Consider the following 23,454-nt stretch of genomic DNA (forward strand, 5'->3'; position numbering starts at 1 on the left):
AGGAATTTCCAGGAAGTATTGGTGGGAGGAAAAAGCAAAATGCAGAATATACATATATATAATGTGATCCCATTTTATCAAGATAAAATATACAAAAAATCCTATACATGCAAAGGTGTAATATGGTCCACAGATGTCTGTCTAGGACAATTAAGAGCAATAATTAGGGAAAATATAAAGGGATCTCTTCCACATGTTTACACTGGTTCCTTTTTCTTAGTGAGTAGGATTAATGGTTGATAACGAGAGAACACATAAGAGATAGGGGAATGAGCCAAACAAATAAATAAAGCTACATTAAAAAGAATGCATGAGCATTTATGATATGATCACATCAGTTATACATTTATTAAATGTGGTTACTTTCCATATTTGATAACATATTTATACAAAATACTAATAAAATATTTAATAAATATGTTAATAAATGTTTAATATTTAATAAAAATAGGAATAGGAATAGTAATTAGTAATGACCTGAGACAAAAAAACCTCATGTGAAATATATCACTAGAAGCTGAATAGTGAGGAGAAAAAAGCCATGTCTGTAAAAGGAGAAAAATAGTTGATGGGATCTGGGTTTATGGAATAAAAACCATGGCTTAAAATAAGGCTCAGATTTATCCCACACAAACAGCTCCACTCCATAAAGAATACACACTAGAGCAAGAATTTTTGAATTTCCCCCAGCTACACACATTTTCCTACAGAATAGTACACGTGTAGTTGTGCTTTTGTGATACTCAGTGCTCTCAGGCCCTTGGCAGTCTGAAGGCCCCAAATGTCACCCTTACTGTGTTATTCTCTGCTTACCACATGCGAGCGCCCCTCCCCGGGCACCTGGGCCTGAAAAGGACTGCATTCTAGAACTCATGTCCCAGGGACTGGGAAAATACAGTACATCTTCTGAGCTTTCCACGGAACTTGTATTTTACATTCCTGTTTGCTTGTAAATTCTACTGGTCTTTCTCAAAGCCCAAGAAGGCTACTGGGATGGTCAAAGTCAGGATGATTTAACCGACATTTATATAAAAGGCATCTAATAACATTAATGGGGTAAGGGAAGTGTGTACTAAGAAATAAACATGTGAAAATGTGGGGGCACAGACTATGCCAACATGAGAGGATAAAGTGCCATGCAAAAGTTATGCAATTCAGCCCTAGAAAGATAAGTGAAGGGGAGTTCAAAATCAACCAGCCTCAGAAAGGCCCCTGTGGCTCCAAACCGGAGTAGGGGGGCCTTGAAAGGAAAGGGTTAATGAGGGGCACGTTAGAACATTTGCCTGACTAGGTTCTCCTCTGAATTGACACAGAAGCCTCAAGGGAGATGCTAAAGCTATTAAAAGGACATTAAGAAAACATTCTTGGCTTCCTTAGAAGCTTCTCCCTTAATGAGTCCAAACTAAATACATTTATAAACTGTACCCAAGGCTTTTCTTAGGTGAAGTATCCATATTACTCAGCATCTCTGGAGCCACAATGACATTTCTGGGAAGGAACAAACAGCTATTTCTTCATTAGTTTTTCACAATTGGTACGAATGCCAAAAGATGAAGAAAAATATTGAAAAAAAATCTATCAGTCACTTTAATTTTTCTGTACATGACTTTAATGTTACTGATGAGGCTCACATAATCTGGTTTCCCATAGACAGACAGACTGAAAAACCACTGAGCTGGACTCCCATCTTACACTAACAATTCCCCACTAATCTTCACCATCTTCAATTAAGATTCCATCCTTTACCTTCCCCCACAGGCTTCTCCACAAAGCACCTTTAAACCTTGAGGCACCTGATTCCCCCAAGATCATCAGCAAGCATGGAATATTACTGGTGGGGTAAGTGGGAGAGCTAGCACTTTAATATTCTACGAAATGATCTGAGAAGCATTTACAAATATGCACCCAGCATTTGTCTCATGTATTTTGTTTTAAGTAATTCAAATGAAGATGGAGAAATAACAATCAATTTACAAGAAACAGCTAGGAAAAAAAAAAAAAAAACAAAACAAAAAACAAGTCAGGAATTCCCAAGATGCCATAGCCAAGAGTTAGAAATTTTATCTAGGATCTTATGTTATTTTGGGGCCTGCAAAAAAGAAAAAGCTTTGACTTGAGCTTACTTCTAAAGACCTCATTTGTGACCCTAACACTCACCATGCCAACCCCACTCCACTATATTTAACTAATCAAAGTTAGCTTACTAAGAGTTTGTAATATGATAAACATTAAACAAATATTTTATTGTTTGCATACTGGTTAAGAAAAACTGACATTCATGTGACATCAGTAGCACATTAGTAGCTGACACTTAATAAAGGGAGTAGATTCCAGAGTGTCCACAGCTCACATGCTTAGACCAGGAGGGGGAAAAACACACATACACATTAAAAAGTGAACAATTCCTTCTTAAGACCTCTAACCAAGAAGAGGAGAGGGCCGTTCTCAAACTATTTCCAATGATTAATACTGTGTTTTTCATTAAATGGGAATAAAGTTCTAAGGACCTCATTAGATCACTAAAAAGAAGCAGGTTTTAACCAAAACTACATATTGCCTCGCTGTAATATGACATTATACCTAGAAATCTCTGACATCCTGGAATTTTTAATGAATACTCCTAATCTCTTAACAATTTTTAAATGTCATAATATTCACCAAGATTGAATTATACATTTTAAGGAGGCAGAAGAGCACAGTGGCTAAAATCAGGCCTCCTTACTCACCTATACTTTCATTTTCTCACCACAGCCAGAAACAAAATATATCAATTACTATGATCGTACAGTACAGGTATTTGCAAAAGTGTTTTTTAATATTGAACAAAAAGCAAAGTGTTTCCTCTCCTTAAACATGACCTTTCCAGTACAGCCTAAGCCACTTAACTTGGGAGTAGGAAAACGTATCAGCCTAAATTAATCCTTTCCAGCTTCCACTGCATTGTTTAATCCAAAACCACCTTTTAAAAGCATATAGGTCACCACTTAAAGTGACAAAATATGAAATTAAACATTTCTCATCAATAGTGATCCTCTACTGTATTGTCAGAGATGGAATTCCAAATCACAACTCAAGCTTTTAGTCAAATTGACAATTACAATGCAAATATTCAGGCTCTGGTTTCTCAAGAATAGGGGTGGGAAGCAATCTTCCTCTCCTTCTTTCTTTGTAATTTTGTGCATTCTGCAAAGAAAGAGGAAAATAAGTACAGAAAATTTCTCTAATTTTCTCTTGTAAAAAAGAACAATTGTCTCTTCAGTACTATTCTTAAGCTCACCAGATGCAATTTGCTTTGAGAACAAATGTATAAAAATCAAGGTTTTAAAAAAAAGGCTACCCACATGCTGTATCTAATTATTCAACAAAGTATCCTCTTCAAAGTAATTACCAACTAACAAGGGTATGCCTCCTTTTGTGAAACGGAGAAAAACGGAACTTTAGAAAACAAAAGTAGATCTTTCTGTCAGCTTACATTATAATTTAAGGTTGCACTTTTTGCTCCTAATTTTCAATTGGCAGTGTCTCCTAATACTTAGGAAAAAATTTTAATCCATCAATTTATAAGAGTTAGTGATGTTCATGCACACATAAGTGCATTTGTAGAACACCATTTTTAGAGAAAACCATTTTGTAAAGAAGAAAGAAATCATTTTTTTAATTTTTAAGTTTTCTTGTTTTAATTTTTTATACTTTATATATAGATCTAAGACACATTTAAAGGGAATTTCAACAAATTAATTTTCTACAATGATAGTAATAAAACATCACCAATGTAATATAGTGAGAATTCACAAATCTACACCAACATTAAGAGAAAAAGCAAAGCCCTTCCACACAGTAGGAATCCAATTCATAAATGTAGAAAAAATGATGCAATGTGCAAAAAAAAAAAAAAATCACCATTTAGCATCACTTAGGAGTTTTAACTGTTTCAAGAGAGAATATTAATAAATGTTAACATCTGTGGGTAAAAGTATGATAAGATATAAGCTATTTCCAAGTTTCTAAGAATCTCCCCATAAAATAAATAATTAAAAAGGCCTAATAGTAAAATTTACAGTGAAGAAACCTGGCAGATAACACCTCAACCAAATGTTCCATTTTTACTGGTAAAGGGACAAATGGACATTACATGCCTCCTAGTAAGATATCCTGGGAAAAGTGAAATACCAATTCTCTGGATTTCCTGCCAAAAGTACATAACCTGAATTTAGTCATGAGGCAACATCAAAAAAATAAAAAGAAAGGCATTCTACAAAATAACTGGCCAGTACTCTGCAAAGTTATCACGGTCATGACAAAAAAGAAAAATTGAAAAAACTGTTCCAGACCAAAGAGACATGATGGTCACATGCCATATGTGACCCTGTACTGTACCCTGGACCAGAAAAGGATGTTAGTAGCAAAATTTGAATAAAAACTATAGGTTATTAAAAAAAAAAAAAACTATAGATTATAGCATAGTATTGATCCAAAATTAATTTCCTGTGATTATGGAAGAGAATGTACACACCTTATTATTTAGCTATGTAAGTATTTACATCGTGTCTGCAACCAGCTCAAAAAAATCGTATCTAATAAAAATAATTATTTTACATTATTATGATTATTATAACATACATACACATATAATGATAAAACAAGTAAAATGTGAATTTATTCATGTAAAACGTGAATATTGGGAGAATCTAGGTAACGAGTATACAGAAGTCCTTTGTTGTAATTTTTTCAATGCCCTCATAAGTCTGAAATTTCAAAAGATACCTGAAAGGTAAGTGATCTCAATTTTGAAATGGTTTGACCATAGTCCAGTCTAGGGGTTGGCAAACTTTTATAAATGGACCAGATAGTCAATACTTCAGGCTTTGTGGGTCAGATAGTTTCTTTTACAACTCTTCAATGCTGCCACGGTGTTTTAAAATAAAAACAAAGAACAAAATAAACACCACCTTCCACAAATAGTAAGAATGGAACAGCTTGTTCCAATAAAACTTTATTTACAAAAATACGCAGTGGGTCACATTTGACCCATTGGCCATAGTTTGTTGACCCCTGGTCTAGTTCATGCCAAGGAAAATTTATCAGAATAATACTTTCAGTTAACATTTTGAATACATGCCAGACACTACATTAGGTAAAAACCTGATTAGGTAAAAACTATTATTATTTCCACTTTTCCACAGAGAAAATGAGCCCAGACAAACTAAGGAACTTGCTCAAGGTCACAAAGCTAGCAAGCAGCAGACTTTGGGTTTGAACCAGGTAGGGCTGTCTTCTTCACACTGAACTATGCAAACTATATGCTATATTTCTCATATGGAATGAAATATACTGCCACATGCAACAACCAAGGAACTCTAATCATTTTAACAGCAGCTAAGTAATTATCAAACTTAAGATTTACTCTCTGAGGGGCGCCTGGGTGGCTCAGTCGGTTGGGCGGCCGACTTCGGCTCGGGTCAAGATCTCACGGTCCGTGAGTTCGAGCCCCGCGTCAGGCTCTGTGCTGACAGCTTGGAGCCTGGAGCCTGTTTCAGATTCTGTGTCTCCCTCTCTCTGACCCTCCCCCGTTCATGCTCTGTCTCTCTCTGTCTCAAAAATAAATAAACGTTAAAAAAAAAAAAAGATTTACTCTCTGAGAAGGTATTTTTTTTTACAAACCTCCTGTAGCTGCAAAGAAATAAGTCCCAGTTGATCCTGCCGTCTTTCCACCAGCTCCCTTTCTGTGCGCATCTCTCTCTCTATTTCCTGAAGCCGTCGTTCCACCCGATCTGAAACCTTAACATCAACAGACAGAAACAGTGACATGATAGAGCTGGTAGGCAATAAAAGACAACATTGGAGAGATATTTCATGCCGCATACACTACTGCCTATATAGCATTTAAGAATAATAGCTTGTTTATAGTGCCCTTTTTAACGATGCTTATTATAAAGCAGATCACAAAAAACTGAAAGTTACAGAAGAAAACAATCATTAGTCTCCAAATAATCCAGACCTGGAACCCAATGAAGGACTTAAATCTTTCAAAGTATAATATAATAATCAGAAGATCAGAGTTAAAATAGACTAGAAAAGAGTGCCCTCTGGTGAATTAGAAGGAAAATGCCAAGTTTGCCAACAACTGCATTTATTACTCTATTAATGATAAACTGATCTATTTAGTTCTTTTTCATTTTAATTATCTATAAACATGACCTGCCTAGAAAGGTTTTGATGTCTATGAGCAGCAAATAATTAAAAGCGTTTTTCATGAGCTTGTCAATCTTTTCTACTGTGATCTACTGAAAATAAACCAGCTGTAAAAGATCAAAAACTAAAGTCAAACAGAAAAATGTTTAATTGGGACCCTCTAAAATAAACATGAAAAAATTTCTTTCTCTGATGCAAGATTTTCCTTGCTAAAAGTTGTACAAATTCAAATACATTTCATGTGTATCATTATACAGACCCCTAAATAAAATTTACCTATTTGACAATGTATATTTGGTGAAGCAGAATACAAGGGATAGAAAACATTTGGATTCATTTAAGAGAAGCAATAAATACAGCCTCATTATAAGAAATCTTTTGCCAACAATTCTATGTAGCCAGGAGGGTCTTGGTCACAAGGAATCTTACTGGGACAATGGAAATGTTGTAAACTGGATTATGGTGATGGTTGCACAACTCAGTACATTTAAAAAATCACTGGGGGCGCCTGGGTGGCGCAGTCAGTTAAGCGTCCGACTTCAGCCAGGTCACGATCTCGCGGTCCGTGAGTTCGAGCCCCGCGTCGGGCTCTGGGCTGATGGCTCAGAGCCTGGAGCCTGCTTCCCATTCTGTGTCTCCCTCTCTCTCTGCCCCTTCCCCGTTCATGCTCTGTCTCTCTCTGTCCCCAAAATAAATAAACGTTGAAAAAAAAATTTTTTTAAAAAATCACTGAACAGTACACATAAAGCAGATTAATTTTATGATAAATTATAGCTCAAATCAAGTTGTTTTTTAAAAAGACATTGGTCAATATAAGTTTAATCTGTCAATAAACACTGAACAAAAATATCCTATCAAAAAATTTAGCAGTTACTATTTACTAAGAATGATCATTCTTGGGTTTCCAACTTCTGCTGCTTAAAAACAACTAAGATATTTACTGTGATATTCACAGTGCTTTACTAAAAACTCAAAACATCCTTTAGCATTAAGCTTTTCATTTATCCTAGTAATCAACCTTGTCCCATTTAACAATTTACTACTGCATCTGAAATAAATGCAGTACCTACTGTAGCAGAAAACAATATTGGATATATACTAAAAAAACAAAAGGTTAATTCATGCAATTTTTACAAAATTGAAATACCTTTATATTCACTATGAATGTAAAAAGTAACTAATAGCAACATTCATCAGAAAATAAATAATACAGAACCATCTCACAATGATTAGGATGGCTATCCAAAAAAAAACAGAACAATTAAAAAAAAAAAAAAACAGAAAATAATAGGTGTTGGAGAGAAACTGGAACCCTAGTATACTGTTAGTGGGAGTATAATATTGTACAGATTCTATGGAAAACAGTAAGTTGCTTCCTTAAAAAATAAAAATAGAGTTACCAGCAGTTCTATTTCTAGATATACACTCAAAAGAATTGAAAGCAGGGTCTTAAAGAGTTATTTGTAGACCCATGTTCATAAGCAGCATTATTCACAATAGCCAAAAGATGGAAGCAACCCAAGTGTCCCCTGACAGATAAATAGATCGACCAAATGTGATTTACACAATACAATGGAATATTATTAAGTCTTAAAAAGGAATAAAATTCTTACACATGCTACAACATGGATAAACCTTGGAGACATTATGATAAGTGAAATAAGCCAGTCACAAATAGATAAATACTGTATCACTCCACTTATATGAGGTACCTGGAGTAGTGAAATTCATACAGGCAGAAAGTAGAAAGGTGACGTCCAGGGACTAGAAAACGGGAGTTTGGGGGGTTGTCACTTAATGGGTATAGTTTGTTTTACAAGATAGAAAGAGTTCTAAAACAATGAATGTAGAGGGAGCCAAGATGGACGAACAGCATGGAAGTTTTTTGTGTCTTCCATCCATGAAATACACTCATACCAACACTAAACCATCCTGCACACCTAGAAAAGTGATCTGAGGATTAACACAACAATATGCACAACCTGAACCACAGAAGTCAGAAGGTACGCAGTGCGGAGAAGTGAACTTGAGAGAGAAGCCGCAGAGGGCAGAGAGGTGCTTTTGAGTGTGGAGAGAGAACAGAGACAGTGGGGAGAATACAGGAAAAACACCCCCGACAAAAGCAGCTGGAGAGAAAGTGGAAAATTGGGAACAGCCACAGGAACTGAACTAAAAAGGGAAAAAAGAGAAAGGAGAGGGTTTAAATTCCATTAAGACTATAAACAGGGGGACCGCAGATCGTCTGCAACTCTGCAGCTCAATACGTGGCAGTGCTCTGGTTAACAGCAAATCCCCAGGAGAAGAGTGGGGTCCAGGAGGTTCTTGAGCCACACGGGGAGAAGCAGTTCCACTGCTGGAAGGACATTTGCTAGAGGCTGGGAGGCAACCTGGGCCGAGCAGACCCCAGAGAACGGCAACATCGCTGATCCTGGAACAAGGTCATTAAGGGTGAACACTAGTGCCAAATATGTGTTGTGATTTTCCATAATCCCTGAGATGCTGCTGCTACACAATCTAAAGAACTTTTTCCGGGGCGGGCGGGCACCTGGCCGCAGTCTATGGGCTTCGTCAGCAGCACAGTAATGCAAATTTTCCTGGGTGCGGCCAGCATTCAGCCATTGCTTGGTGAGACCCTCCGCAGAGGGGCAGAACGGGTCAAAGCTGCAGTCCCTCAGAAGTAAGGGGCCAGGGGAAATGGCCACATCTGAGACAAAACTCAGGAAAGAGGTACAACCTGGGGCTCAGTCATGGACAGTGTAAAAGCAGGGAGTGGATGAAAGCTGAAGACAAAGGACGGGTGAGAGATTGCTGATCAAGGAGAAGAGAGTTCCAATACTAGAGACTGGGTAGCTGGGTGATGCCATTTTCACCACTCCCACACATGCACATATGCACCTTCAAGTGCCACAACAATCCACCCCAGTAGGCTAGCAGCACCATCTACTGGAGAACTGAGCTGTTAAACTCAGCCCCGCCCAAATGGGCCAACCTCGCTCTTCAAGAACAGAAATCTTACCTCCTGCTTAGTTTATGGACTATAAAGCGCTTCATAGTCTGACATCCAGGGTAAAACGAAGTAATTTCAGTCATATTTCAGTATGTTAGCAGGTCCATCTATTCACTTTTTTTTTTCATATCTTTTCTCTTTCTTGAATACAGAAAGAGAAAGAATTCACTTTGATTTTCCATTTTTACTAAAAATATTTTTCTTTAATTTTGTTACTATATTTTTTACTTTTGTGTAAATTTGTCCAAATTCTAGTTTACATCCATCATTTCATTTTAGTCTACTTCAGCGTATTCATTTTTTCAAATTTTCAAATTATTTCCTTTTTTTTTCTTCTTTCCCCTTTTTTCTCTAATCTATCAAGCCACTTTCAACACCCAAACCAAAACACACCTAGGATCTAGCATCATTTATTCGATTCTTTTTGTGTGTTTTTAATTTTTTAATTTTAATATTGTTTTAATTTTAATTTTTTTACTTTAATTTTTTCTACCTCATTAATTCCTTTTCTCCCTTCAAAATGACGAAACGAAGGAATTCACCCCAAAAGAAACGGCAGGACAAAATGACAGCCAGGGACTTAACCAATGCAGATACAAGCAAGATGTCTGAACCAGAGTTTAGAATCACGATAATAAGAATAGTAGCTGGAGTCGAAAACAGATTAGAATCCCTTTCTGCAGAGATAAAAGAAGTAAAAACTGGTCACGATGAAGTAAAAAATGCTATACCTGAGCTGCAATCACGGACGGATGCAGCAGCAGCAAGGATGGACGAGGCAGAACAGAGAATCAGTGATATAGAGGACAAACTTATGGAGAATAATGAAGCAGAAAAAAAGGGAGATAAAGGCAAAAGAGCCCAATTTAAAAATTAGAGAAATCAGTGACTCATTAAAAAGGAACAACATCAGAATCACAGGGGGGAAGAGAGAGAAATAGGGGTAGAAGGGTTATGTAAGCAAATCATGGCAGAAAACTTTCCTAACCTGCGGAAAAACACAGACATCAAAATCCAGGAAGCACAGAGGACCCCCATTAGTTTCAACAAAAACCATCAACAAGTTATATCATAATCAAATTCACAAAATACTCAGGCAAGGAGAGAATCATGAAAGCAGCAAGGGAAAAAAAGTCCTTAACCTACAAGGGAAGACAGATCATGTTTGTAGCAGACCTAGCCACAAAAACATGGCAGGCCAGAAAGGAGTGGCAGGATATATTCAGTGTGCTGAATTAGAAAAATATGCAGCCAAGAATTCTTTATCCAGCAAGGCTGTCATTCAAAATAGAAGGAGAGATAAAAAGTTTCCCAGACAAACAAAAATTAAAGGAGTTTGTGACCACTAAACCAGCCCTGCAAGAAATTCTAAGGGGGACTTTCTGAGGGGAGAAAAGATGAAAATAAATAAATAAATAAATATTAATAAATAAATACATACATACATACCAGAATCAACAAAGACTAGAAAGGACCAGAGAACACCACCAGAAACTCCAACTCTACAAGCATCATAATGGCAATAAATTCATATCTTTCCATACTCACTCTAAACATCAATGGACTCAATGCTCCAATCGAAAGACACAGGGTAAGAGAATATTTAAGAAAACAAGAGCCATCTATATGCTGTTTACAAGAGACCCACTTTAGACATACAGACACCTTCAGATTGAAAGTAAGGGGATGGAGAACCATCTATCATACTAATGGTCAACAAAAGAAAGCCGGAGTAGCCATACTTATATCAGACAATCTAGACTTTAAAATAAAGACTGTAACAAGAGATGCAGAAGGGCATTATATCATAATCAAGGGGTCTATCCACCAAGGAGACCTAACAATTGTAAGCATTTATGCACCAGATGTGCAAGCACCAAAATATATAACTCAATTAATCACAAACATAAAGAAACTCATTGATAGCAATAGCATAATAGTAGCAGACTTCAACACCCCGCTCACAGCAATGAACACATCATCTAGTCAAAAAATCAACAAGGAAACAATGGCTTTGAATGACACACTGGACCAGATGGACTTAACATATATTCAGAACATTTCATCCTAAAGCAGCAGAATATGCATTCTTCTCCAGTGCACATGGAACGTTCTCCAGAATAGATCACATACTGAGACACAAATCAGCCCTCAAGAAATACAGAAAGATCGAGATCATACCACCCATATTTTCAGACCACAATGCTATGAAACTCAAAATCAACCACAAGAAAAAATTTGGAAAGGTAACATATCAGAGTTGATATGAATCAATTAAATTTATTACTAAGATCTGAAAAAGCCCTAAATCTGCTGTTATAAAAACAGCAAAATAATAAAATACAAATTAGAATGTCTTTTAATGTTAGCATTTAATGAAAGAAGGTAAAAGAAGCAAAAGCATTCTGTTTATGGGATTGTATTCTGGCTTTTCAGTATGTTGATTCTTCATATCCTGAACAATATCTGCTGGTTTAAAATCCATTTCAGTAAATACTTGTTATATATTCTGCTGCTGTAATCTATGCAATAACCATGTCATCCTAAGTGCAGTGTCGACAGATTTCTCAAAGTTCAATTAATGACCAACTCTTGCAGAAACAGCTGGATCCACATGAACATTTTTAATTTAAACAGTTACTGCCCTATAGAAAACTAAAATAAAATAGACTTTTACTCCATGAATAATCAAACTTAGTAAATACACATATCACACTCAAATGGGTAGAATGGAGACAACTAATAAGCTGAAATTTCCCTGTGGTATGAGGCCCATGCAATATTGATTATTACAAAAATTAAGTCTTAACAGAAAATATTTTTCATAATATTATGTTATAATCAATAACTATTCCCTTCCAATGGGAAGTATGAAAGAAAGAAACTAAACCCACAAAATTCTATGAGTCACAAAGGATTAACAAATCAGATCTTGGCACGTGTGATAGGAACCAATACTTTTTGCTTCTCAAAGAAAATTGTGTCCTGTAAACTTTTAAGATATATTTTAGTTACTGAGAAAATGCACGATAAACAACTGTAACCTTAGAACAATGTACAATAAATGTGATTAACAATGGTTACCAACAGAACTGAAATTGGTGGGAGATAAGGGCAGGCATTCGTTTTTCCTTCTATATTTATACAGTATTTTAAAGTTTTCCACAGTGAACATGTCTCACTTTGGTAATTGTATTTTGAACTTAAATCTAGATGGGAAATAGCTGCAGATGTTGTGAAGTTTAACATTCAAATAACAAAACTGCATCTTCTCTGACAGCATGCTATCATGAATTCACAAATACAACACAATATGTCAAACAGTTATGAAGTGTAAATGTTGACTTCAATTGGAACAAGTGAGTCACAAAAATCTATATTAAGCCTTGTACAAATTAGAAGCAAACATCATGTGGCCTTCAGAAGACCTTCTAAAATTCAACATTATTGTTAAGTTTTGCATTAGGAAATTGTTTCTCAATCAGGACTACATACACCCACATGATGTATGAGATGCCCTCACTTAGGTGACACCCTTACTTTAAAAGGAAATTACAGAAAACACAAAACAAGCTGTAGCAACACAACTTGATGGGATGAACTGGCAGATGAACAACTCAACCAGCGCACAATTAAGTGTGTATAATTTTCCAGGTTTAGACAATATAACAGGATATGCCCTGATGAGCTGGGCACACTGGACAGCTGGGTAAACTGGCAAATTATACACACCAATTACACCAATGAGCTGAGCGTTAGTGAAGTGTGACATCCAGTTGTGCAATCATAGGTCTATCTGATGTGTAGTAAATCTTGATACATGGTAATAATGGTATGAAAGAAGTTGGACTTTTTTTTAAATTCAACTGTTAACTTTTAGCTCAGTAATTACATGTCAGATCCCCATTAATGCCCTTGACCATGTAGAGACTTCTTACTAGTTTTATTTACTACATGAAAGAAATAGAAATAAAGTGATAACTCTTCATTATGGATTCTTTGTCAGTAGTGAAAGGTGAACCATTAACAAACGTGATGTGCACTATGCAAATCAGTACTTTCAAACTCCAAACTCAAACTATCCCAAATAAACAATGTCCACAGCTTACTCAGAACTAAAAAATCTCAGCAGAACACTGAAGATTTCTGAGTTTGGAGCAAAGTCTTTGTTATAAGCATGCTCACAAGTTGTGCACCTATGTACCAAGCAAAAGGAGCTTCATACTACAGCTGCAAAATAACAAGTCCTGGCAAAAATAGCATTAGAAATACCAAGTATAGTAAAAGAATCTGATACATATGAAAACATTCAGAGAGTTTCATTTCCAAAAATGACAGATCAGATAATTTACACCAAACCTTCCACCAAAAGAAACTGAAAAACTAGAAATATTTTAAACAAAAATCAGTTTTAAGGTACTAGAAAGCTAAAAAAAAGAAGACATAGGAGACCAACATGAGGGGCGCCTGGGTGGCGCAGTCGGTTAAGCGTCCGACTTCAGCCAGGTCGCGATCTCGCGGTCCGTGAGTTCGAGCCCCGCGTCGGGCTCTGGGCTGATGGCTCAGAGCCTGGAGCCTGTTTCCGATTCTGTGTCTCCCTCTCTCTCTGCTCCTCCCCCGTTCATGCTCTGTCTCTCTCTGTCCCAAAAATAAATAAAACGTTGAAAAAAAAAATTTAAAAAAAAAAAAAAAGGAGACCAATATGAAAGAGAAGAAAGAAAGTAAGAGAGATTAGTCCATCTTTTTTCCCTGAAATATCAGCCTGCTTCAGAAAAAGCAGTTGTGACACTGAGAAGCTAAATAGAGTTTTTAACCAATGTGTGGAGTTACAGGGGGAAAACTGGAGTTGGGTACCTTTCTAAGGAAGGAGATCCCTAGTTAAACTTCCCCCACTCCACACCCAGCCTTCAGGCTACAATCCTGAAGAGCTATCCACTAGCAATAAGGTGAACCAGAAACAGCTGAACCCCAGCACTGAAGTTTAACATTGAAACAGCTCAGCAAAAATAACAAGGAAATCCATGATTGCTATAGCTCTTAATCTATAACAAAAAGTAATTATGTCCTCTCATACACAATAATTATCAAATTATTCATTCTTAAAGAAGAATGAAATGTATTTTCTGTCAAACAAAAGTAACCGATCAAAAATAAACAGTACACAAAAACAATTGTGATCGAAATCCAAGAAAAATGAGAAGAACAGAAAAAAACAGACCATTAGAAGATCTAGACAATGGATGGGGCACCTGGGTGGCTCAGTCAGTTGAGCCTCTGACTTCAGCTCAGGTCATGATCTCATAGCTTGTGAGTTCGAGCCCCACATTGGGCTCTGTGCTGACAGCTTGGAGACTGGAGACAGCTTCAAATTCTGTGTCTCCCTCTCTCTTTCTGCCCTTCCCTGCTTGTGCTGTCTCTGCCTCTCCCTCTCTCTCAAAAATAAATAAACATTAACAAAATTAAAAAAAAAAGATCTTAACAATGGAGTTATGAAAGACAGATACATAGATTAAGGATTTTGGCAAAGAACTACAAAATTAAAAATGATGAAATGAAAATTCTAAGTGAAACATGATAAGCAGTGGGTGGATTAATAGAGTTGGTTAAGCTGAAGAGAAAGTAATTATATGAAAGTTCAGAAGAAAATATTCAAAATAAAGAATGAAAAAAATGAATAAAAATTTATAAAAATGAACCTAAGAAACAAAGGGAATAGGTACAAATCAAAAGAACACAACTAAGCTCACTATAGTAAAATTGCAGAAAACCAAAGAGTAAGAGGAAAAACTCAAAATCAAATTGGAGAAAAATATATATGACTATCAACAAAGCACCAACAAGGGGCGCCTGGGTGGCTCAGTCGGTTAAGCGTCCGACTTCGGCTCAGGTCACGATCTCACGGTCCGTCAGTTCGAGCCCCGCGTCCGGCTCTGGGCTGATGGCTCAGAGCCTGGAGCCTGCTTCCGATTCTGTGTCTCCCTGTCTCTCTGCCCCTCCCCCGTTCATGCTCTGTCTCTCTCTGTCTCAAAAATAAATAAACGTTAAAAAAAAAAAAATTTAAATAAATAAATAAATAAAAGCACCAACAAGGGGCGCCTGGGTAGCTCAATGGGTTAAGTGTCTGACTTTGGCTCAGATTATGATCTCACGGTTTGTGAGTTCAAGCCCCGCATCGGGCTCTGTGCTAACAGCTCAGAGCCTGGAGCCTGCTTTGGGTTTTGTGTCTCCTTCTCTCTCTGCCCCTCCCCAACTTGTGCTCTATGTCTCTGACAAAATAAATAAATGTAAAAAAAAAATTAAAATTAAAAAAAAAAGCACCAAGACTCACAGCTGACTTGTCAACAGCAACAATAGAACTGAGAAATAAAATATCTTCAAAATACAGACAAGGGAAAAAAGAAAAAGGACTATTTCAAATTTTATATCCAGTGAAAATCTCTTTCAACAAAGAAAGTAAAGGCATTTCAGACAAATACAGAGAGGGTCTGTCACCAAAGAACCCATTCCAAATGAAATTCTAAACTGGATTTTTCAAGTATATATTCACTGTAAAGGAAATTTCAAATTATGTTCTTAGGGCAGAAAAGGAATCTCAAAATGCAAAAAGGAATGAGAAAGAAATGAAGACTGCTAAAGAGTAAATATTACTGTATAAAACATAACAGTAATGTGTTACGTGGATCAATTATATAAAGAATGAAAATTACTGACAATAAGAACATGAAAGTGGAAACACAAGTTAAAGGAGTTAGTGTGTTCTTAGATCCATGTATTTTCTGGAAAAAGCTTGAAGTGCTAGTTTATATTAAGATTTGATAAATTAAGAGTGCATGTTTTAATATCTATATTAACCATGAAAATATAACAAAAGAAGGTACAATAACCAAGATAATAAATATGGAAAAAATTTTAAAATGAAAAATTGGGGTGCCTGGCACAGTCAGTTAAATGCTTGACTTCAGCTCAAGTTATGATCTCACAGTTCATGGGTTCAAGCTCTGCACTGGCAGTGTGAAGCCTGCTTGGGATTCTCTCTCTCTCCCTTTCTCTCTGCTCTTCCCTGACTCACGCTTTCTCTCTCTCAAAATAAATAAACTTTAAAAAAAAATTTTTTTAAAGAAAACTAATAAATCCAAAGGACACAAGAAAAAAATGTAAAAAAAGAAAAATACAGGTGAAACCAACTGAAAGGAAACATAATATGGTAGATTTATATAAATTAAATGAATATTTACATAAATGTGATAGGGTAAATCCTCCAAATAAAAGACAAAGATTAATTTTTATAATATTAAGTGACACTCTATAGTGTCATAAAAATATCAAAGTCAAAAAGCAAATCTTAAAAATGATGTATAAGACATAAGACCTCTAGATTAAACACTATAAAATAGCAATGGAAGGATTTGCTATGTTCATGAACTGGAAAACTCACATTGTAAACGTTTCAATGCTAAGTTGACCTATAGACACAATGAAATCTAATCAAGATCCCAGGTTTTTAAAATTTCACATGCTGATTCCAAAATGTATTCAGAAATGCAGAGTAAAAATTACACAAGATAAACTTGAAGAACAAAGTAAAAAGACTAACTCTAAGAGAGAGGAGTCAACATGGCAGAGAAGTAGGGGGACCCGAATCTCCCTCATCCATCAGCACGGCAGTATTGAGGCCAGAAGACTTGGAATTCCAGGAATCCTGGTTACAGAGTGACAGAAACATCTCCAGGGGCCCACGTGACAACTTGTCAGGCCAAAGGTGTGTGACTGCGAATTGGGAAAGATAAAATAGGTGGGGAGGCAAGGAGGGGAGGGATCCGTTTCTGTGGAGACAAAAGGAAGAGAAAGAGAGGCTGTGGAAGTGTAGGATTGTATTTGGACAAGAGAAAAACCATGGACCGGGGAACAGAAAAAAAAACAGAGAAAGAACCAATTTCTAACATGATCCAGGGTTGTGAGTTTTCCTCAACTGGCAGATTGGAGCCTGACACCCTTTATGTGTGTCTAGGAGGAAGGCAGAGCCAGCCCCTGGCTGGGTAGTGAGCTCAGAGGCGAAGTAGGAGAGAGCAGTTCCTTCCCTTGAATGCTGTAGGAAGAAGATATATAGCCATTCCAAGGACAAAAGACCCAGCAGGCACCTGCCAGCCAGAGGCCCTTTGTTGGCTGGCTGGGCGGAATGACACTACCCTGGAACCAGGGCAGAGCGGGATCCTTTAAGACATGGGGGTTTGAATCCCAGCAGAGCACTGGGAGGCGCGGGAGATAGTGGAGCGGGACAAACCGGGTTCACGCCCACGCAACACTGTGAGGACAGCCTGAACAGAGTGGTTTGAGACACCTGGTCTGGGGAGGAGAAACTAGGTTGTCATCGTTTTTCTCCCCATCACCAACAAGGTGAGGCTTCAGGGAACAGGACAGCGGCCTCCCAGTGGAGGCCGGGCCACCTACACCAAACCCCACCCCTCCCTGCCTGATAACTGTGTATTTACCGGAGCAGGATGGGCTCTGAGGAACCAGACAGCCTCTCCTCCAGACCAGCGCAGCCCCCGGTTCCAACGCACCATCAGGTATCAGTTCTCCAGTTTTGCATTTTCTGATTTGATTCTTGGTCAATTCTTATTTTATATATACATTTTTTCTTCCTTTTCTTCCTCTGATTTCTTCCCTTCTCTGAATGTTGGTTTCTTTAAGCAGACATTTTTAATCTATTCTTTTTACATTTCTTTCATATCTCCTTCTTCTCTATTTTCCTGTCTCTCTACGGATTAAGCCATATAATTTCTCTGATTTTCTGCCTGGTCACTTTTTTTTTTTCTTTTCCTTTTCCCCACCCCTGTCATTTCTCTCTCTTTGTATGGGATAAGGCTTCTTCCACCACCCTCTCCTTTTTAAATTTTTTCCAGGGTTTCTTCAACGCACAAATCAAAGCACACCAGGTGAAAGGTCCAAACCACCACCATGAATAGGGAGATAAAGCAACCAGACTCACAACAGAGAGCATGCAACACACTCCAAAAACACCTCCTGAAGGGCCAGTCCCAGGACAGTATATGACCTTTTTTGAATATAGTAGTGCTCACAGGTACAGGACACATAACAAGTTATTAAAACATATAAAGGACAGGAAACTAGGTAACATGACAAAACAAAAGAATTCTCCTCAAAAGAAATTCTAGGAAGAAATGACAGCTAGAGGATTGTTGAAAACAAATATAAACAATATATCTGATCAAGAATTTAGAAAAACAGTCATAAGAGTAATAGCTGGGCTTGCAAACAGCATAGAAGACAGCAGAGAATCTACTGCCGCAGAGATCAAGGAGATAAGATACAGTCACAATGAATTAAGAAATGTTGTAAATGAGATGCAAATGAGGTGCAAAATAAACTAGATGCAGTGACAGCAAGGATGGAAGAAGCAGAGGGGACAATAAATGAAACAGAAGATAAAATACAGAAAATGATGAAGCTGACAAAAAGATAAGAAAACACTAGACCACAAGGGGAGAATTAGAAAATTAAGTGATTCAATGAAACGTAGTAATATCTGTATCATAGGAGTTCCAGAAGAAGAAGAGAAAGAGGCAGAAGGTTTTCTTGAACAAATTATAGCTGAGAATTTCCCTAATCTGGGGAAGGAAGCAGACATCCAAATCCAGGAGGTACAGAGAACTGCCATCAGATTCAACAAGAAAAGGTCTTCACCACAGCATATCACAGTGAAACTGGCAAAATACAAAGATAAAGAGAGAATTCTTGGGTGACTGGATGGCTCAGTCAGATAAGCATCCAACTTCGGCTCAGGTTATGATCTCGCAGTTCATGAATTTGAGCCCCACATCGGGCTCTGTGCTGACAACTCAGAGCCTGGAGTCTGCTACGATTCTGTGTCTCCCTTCTCTCTGTCCCTCACCTGCTCACACTCTGTCTCTCTCTCTCTTTCAAAAATATATAAACATTAAAAAAATAATAAAACAAAAGATAAAGAGAGAATTCTGAAAGCAGCGAAGGACAAACGGGCTTAACCTACAAAGGGGGTAGATACATAAGGATAGTAGCAGACCTGTCTACTGAAACTTGGCAGGCCAGAAAGCAGTGGCAGGAAACATTCCACGTGCTGAATAGGAAAAATATGCAGCTAAGAATCCTTTATCCAGCAAGACTGTCATTCAGAATAGAAGGAGAGATAAAGGCTTTCCCAGACAAACAAAAACTGAAAGAGTTCATGACCACTAAACCAGCCCTACAAGATATCCTAAGGGGGCCTCTGTGAGTGGAATGCTGCAAAGACTACAAAGGACCAGAGACATCACCACAAGCATGAAACCTATAGATAACACAGTGACACTAAATCCATATCTTTCAAAATCAGTCTGAATGTAAATGGACTAAATGCCCGAATCAAGACATAGGATATCAGAATGGATTAAAAAAAAAAAAAAAAAAAAAGATCCATCTATATGCTGTCTACAAGAGATTCATTTTAGACCTGAGGACACCTTCAGATTACAAGTGAGGGGATATAGAACCATCTATCATGCTACTGGAAGTCAAAAGAAAGCTGGAATAGCCATACTTCTATCAGACAAACTAGATTTTAAACTAAAGGCTATAACGAGATGAAGATGGGCATTATATCATAATTACGGGGTCTATCCATCAAGAACTAACAACTGTAAATGTTTATGTCCCCCATATGAAAGCACCCAAATACATAAATCAAATAATCACAAAGCAGTCTTATTGATAAGAATACAGTAATTGCAGGCGACTTTAATACTCTACTATGGCAATGGACAGATCATCTAGGAAGAAAATCAAGAATAAACAATGGCCTTGGACCACTGTCCAGATGGATTTGACAGATATATTCAGAACTTTTCATCCAAAAGCAGAATACACATTCTTCTCACTGGAAAAGAATGCACTGCACATGGAATATTCTCCAAGATAGATCACATATTGGATTACAAAACAGCCCCCAGTAAAATATAAAAGAATTGAGATCATATGATACACATTTTCAGAAACTTGAAATCAACCACAAGAAAAATTTGGAAAGCCTCCAAATGCATGAAGGTTAAAGAACATCCTACTAAAGAATGAATGGGCCAACCAGGCAATTAAAGAAGAAATTTAAAAATATATGGAAGCAAATGAAAATGAAAACATGACAGTCCAAACCCTTTGGGATGCAGCAAAGGCAGTCCTAAGAGGCAATTCAGGCCTATCTTCAAGTAACAAGAAAAATCCCAAATACAAAACCTAATCATACACCTAAAGGAACTAGAAAAAGAACAGCAAAAAAAACCCAAAAAACAAAAAAAAACAGACAAAAAAAAAAAAAAAGCCAGAAGAGAATAATAAAGATTAGAGCAGAAATAAACAATATAGAATTCAAAAACAAAAACAAAAACAAAAAACAAAAAAACAGAACAGATCAATAAATCTAAGAGCTGGTTTTTTGAAAGAATCAACAAAATTGATAAACCCCTAGCCAGACGTCTCAAAAAGAAAAGAGAGAATGCCAATAGATAAAATCACAAATGAAAGAGAAGAGATCACAACCAACACCACAGAAATACAAACAATTATTAGAGAATACTACAAAAAATTATATGCCAACAAACTGGACAACTTGGACGAAATAGACAAATTCCTAGACACCCATATACTACCAAAACTCAAATGAGAAGAAATAAAAAATTTGAACAGACACATCACCAGCAAAGAAATTGAATCAGTTATCAAAAATCTCCCAACAAATAAGAGTTCTGAGCCAGATGGCTTCCCAGGGGAATTCTACCAGACATTTAAAACAGAGTTAAGACTTATCCTTCTCAAGCTGTTCCAAAAATAAACAAATAAATAAATAAATGGAAGGAAAGCTTCCAGACTCATTCTATGAAGCCAGCATTACCTTGATTCCCAAACTAGACAGAGACTCCACTAAAAAGGAGAATTATAGGCCAATATCCCTGATGAACATGGATGCAAAAATCCTCAACACAGTAGTAGCAAGTCAAATTCAACAGTATAAGAATTATTCACCAAGGTTGAGTGGGATTCATTCCTGGATTGCAGGGCTGGTTCCATATTCACAAATCAATCAATGTGACACATCATATTAACAAAAGAAAGGATAAGAACCATATGATCCTGTCATAGATCCTGGCAATAGATGCAGAAAAAGCATTTGACAAAATACAGCATCCTTTCTTAATAAAAACTCAAGAAAGTGGGGATAGAAGGAACATACCTTAACATCATAAAAGCCATATGTGAAAAGCCGACAGCTAATATCATCCTCAATGGGGAAAAACTGAGAGCTTTTCCCAAGATCAGGAACATGACAGGGATGTCTACTCTCCCCACTGTTGTTTAACATAGTGTTGGAAGTCCTAGCCTCAGCAATCAGACAACAAAATGAAATAAAAGGCATCCAAACTGGCAAAGAAGAAGTCAAACTTTCACTCTTCACAGATGACATGATACTCTACATGGAAAACCTGAAAGATTCCATCAAAAAACTGCTAGAACTGATCCATGAATTTGGCAAAGTTGTAGGATACAAAATCAATGTACAGAAATCAATTGCATTTCTATACACCAATAATGAAGCAACAAAAAGAGGTATCAGGGAATCAATCCCATCTACAATTGCACCCAAAACCATAAAATACCTAGGAATAAACTTAACCAAAGATGTGAAAGATCTGTATGCTGAAAACTATAGAAAATTTATGAAAGAATTTGAAGACACAAAGAAATGGAAAAACATTCCATGCTCATGGATTGGAAGAATAAATATTGTTAAAATGTCAATACTACCCAAAGCAATCTACACATTCAATGCAATCCCAATCAAAATTGCACCAGCATTCTTCTCAGAGCAGAACAAACAATCCTAAAATTTGTATGGAACCACAAAAGACTACGAATAGCCAAAGTAATGTTGAAAAAGAAAACCAAAGTGGGAGGCATCACAATCCCAGACTTTAGCCTCTACTACGAAGCTGTAATCATCAAGACAGTATGGTACTGGCACAAAAACAGACACATAGACCAATGGAATAGAACCCAGAATTGGACCCACAAATGTGTGGCCAACTGATCTTTGAAAAAACAGGAAAGAGTATCTAATGGAAAAAAAAGACAGTCTCTTTAGCAAACAGTACTGAGAGAACTGGACAGCAACATGCAGAAGAATGAACGTGGATCACTTTCTTACACCATACATTAAAATAAACTCAAAATGTATGAAAGACCTAAACATGAGACAGGAAACCATCAAAACCTTAGAGGAGAAAACAGGCAACAATCTTTTTGACCTCAGCCGCAACAACTTCTTACTCAACACATCTCCGAAGGCAAGGGAAATAAAAGCAAAAATGAACTACTGGAACCTCATCAAGATAAAAAGCTTCTGCAATGCAAAGGAAACAATCAACAAAACTAAGAGACAACCGACAGAATGGGAGAAGATATTTGCAAATGACATATCGGATAAAGGGTTAGTATCCAAAATCTATAAAGAACTTACAAACTCAACACCCGAAAAACAATCCAGTGAAGAAATGGGCAGAAGACATGAATAGACACTTTTCCAAAGAAGACATCCAAATGGCTGACACATGAAAAGATGCTCAACATTGTTCATCATCAGGAAATACAAATCAAAACTACATTGGGATAACACATAATACTGATCAGAGTGGCTAAAATTAACAACTCAGGATACAACGGATGTTGGCAAGGATGTGGAAAAATGGGAATCCAATTGCACTGTTGGAGGGAATGCAAACTGGTGCAGCCACGCTGGAAAACAGTGTAGAGGTTCCTCAACTAAAAATAGAATTATCCTACAACCCAGCAATGGCACTACTAGGAATTTATTCAAAGGGTGCACAAGTGCTGATTCATAGGGGTACATGAACCCCTATGTTTATAGCAATGGTTTCCACAATAGCCAAATAATGGAAAGAGTCCAAATGTCCATCAACTTACAGATAAAGAAGATATGGTTTACACATACAATGGTATACTTACTACTTGACAATGAGAAAGAATGAAATCTTGACATTTGCAACATGAATAGAACTGGAGGGTATTATGCTAAGTGAAATAAGTCAGACAAGGACAGATATCATATGTTTTCACTCACATATGGAACTTGAGAAACTTAGGAGACCATAGGGGAAGGGAAGGGAAAAAAATAGTTTCAAAGAGAGAGGGAGGCAAACCATAAGAGACTC

General features: G+C 37.0%; 1 protein-coding gene across 5 annotated transcripts in view; it reads right to left on the reverse strand.

Moving 5' to 3' along the window:
* Positions 1 to 23,454, reverse strand: part of CEP128 (centrosomal protein 128) — a 398,532-nt gene that overhangs the window by 332,217 nt on the left and 42,861 nt on the right. For all 5 annotated transcript variants that reach the window (XM_040477908.1, XM_040477910.1, XM_040477907.1 and 2 more), the window contains one exon: positions 5,662 to 5,778. In XM_040477908.1, coding sequence (XP_040333842.1) covers positions 5,662 to 5,778 — 117 coding nt within the window. The remainder of the gene's footprint in view (positions 1 to 5,661; positions 5,779 to 23,454) is intronic.

This window comes from Herpailurus yagouaroundi, unplaced genomic scaffold (genome assembly GCF_014898765.1).
Source record: "Herpailurus yagouaroundi ecotype Mexico unplaced genomic scaffold, PumYag 141, whole genome shotgun sequence".
NCBI classification, from domain to species: domain Eukaryota; kingdom Metazoa; phylum Chordata; class Mammalia; order Carnivora; family Felidae; genus Herpailurus; species Herpailurus yagouaroundi.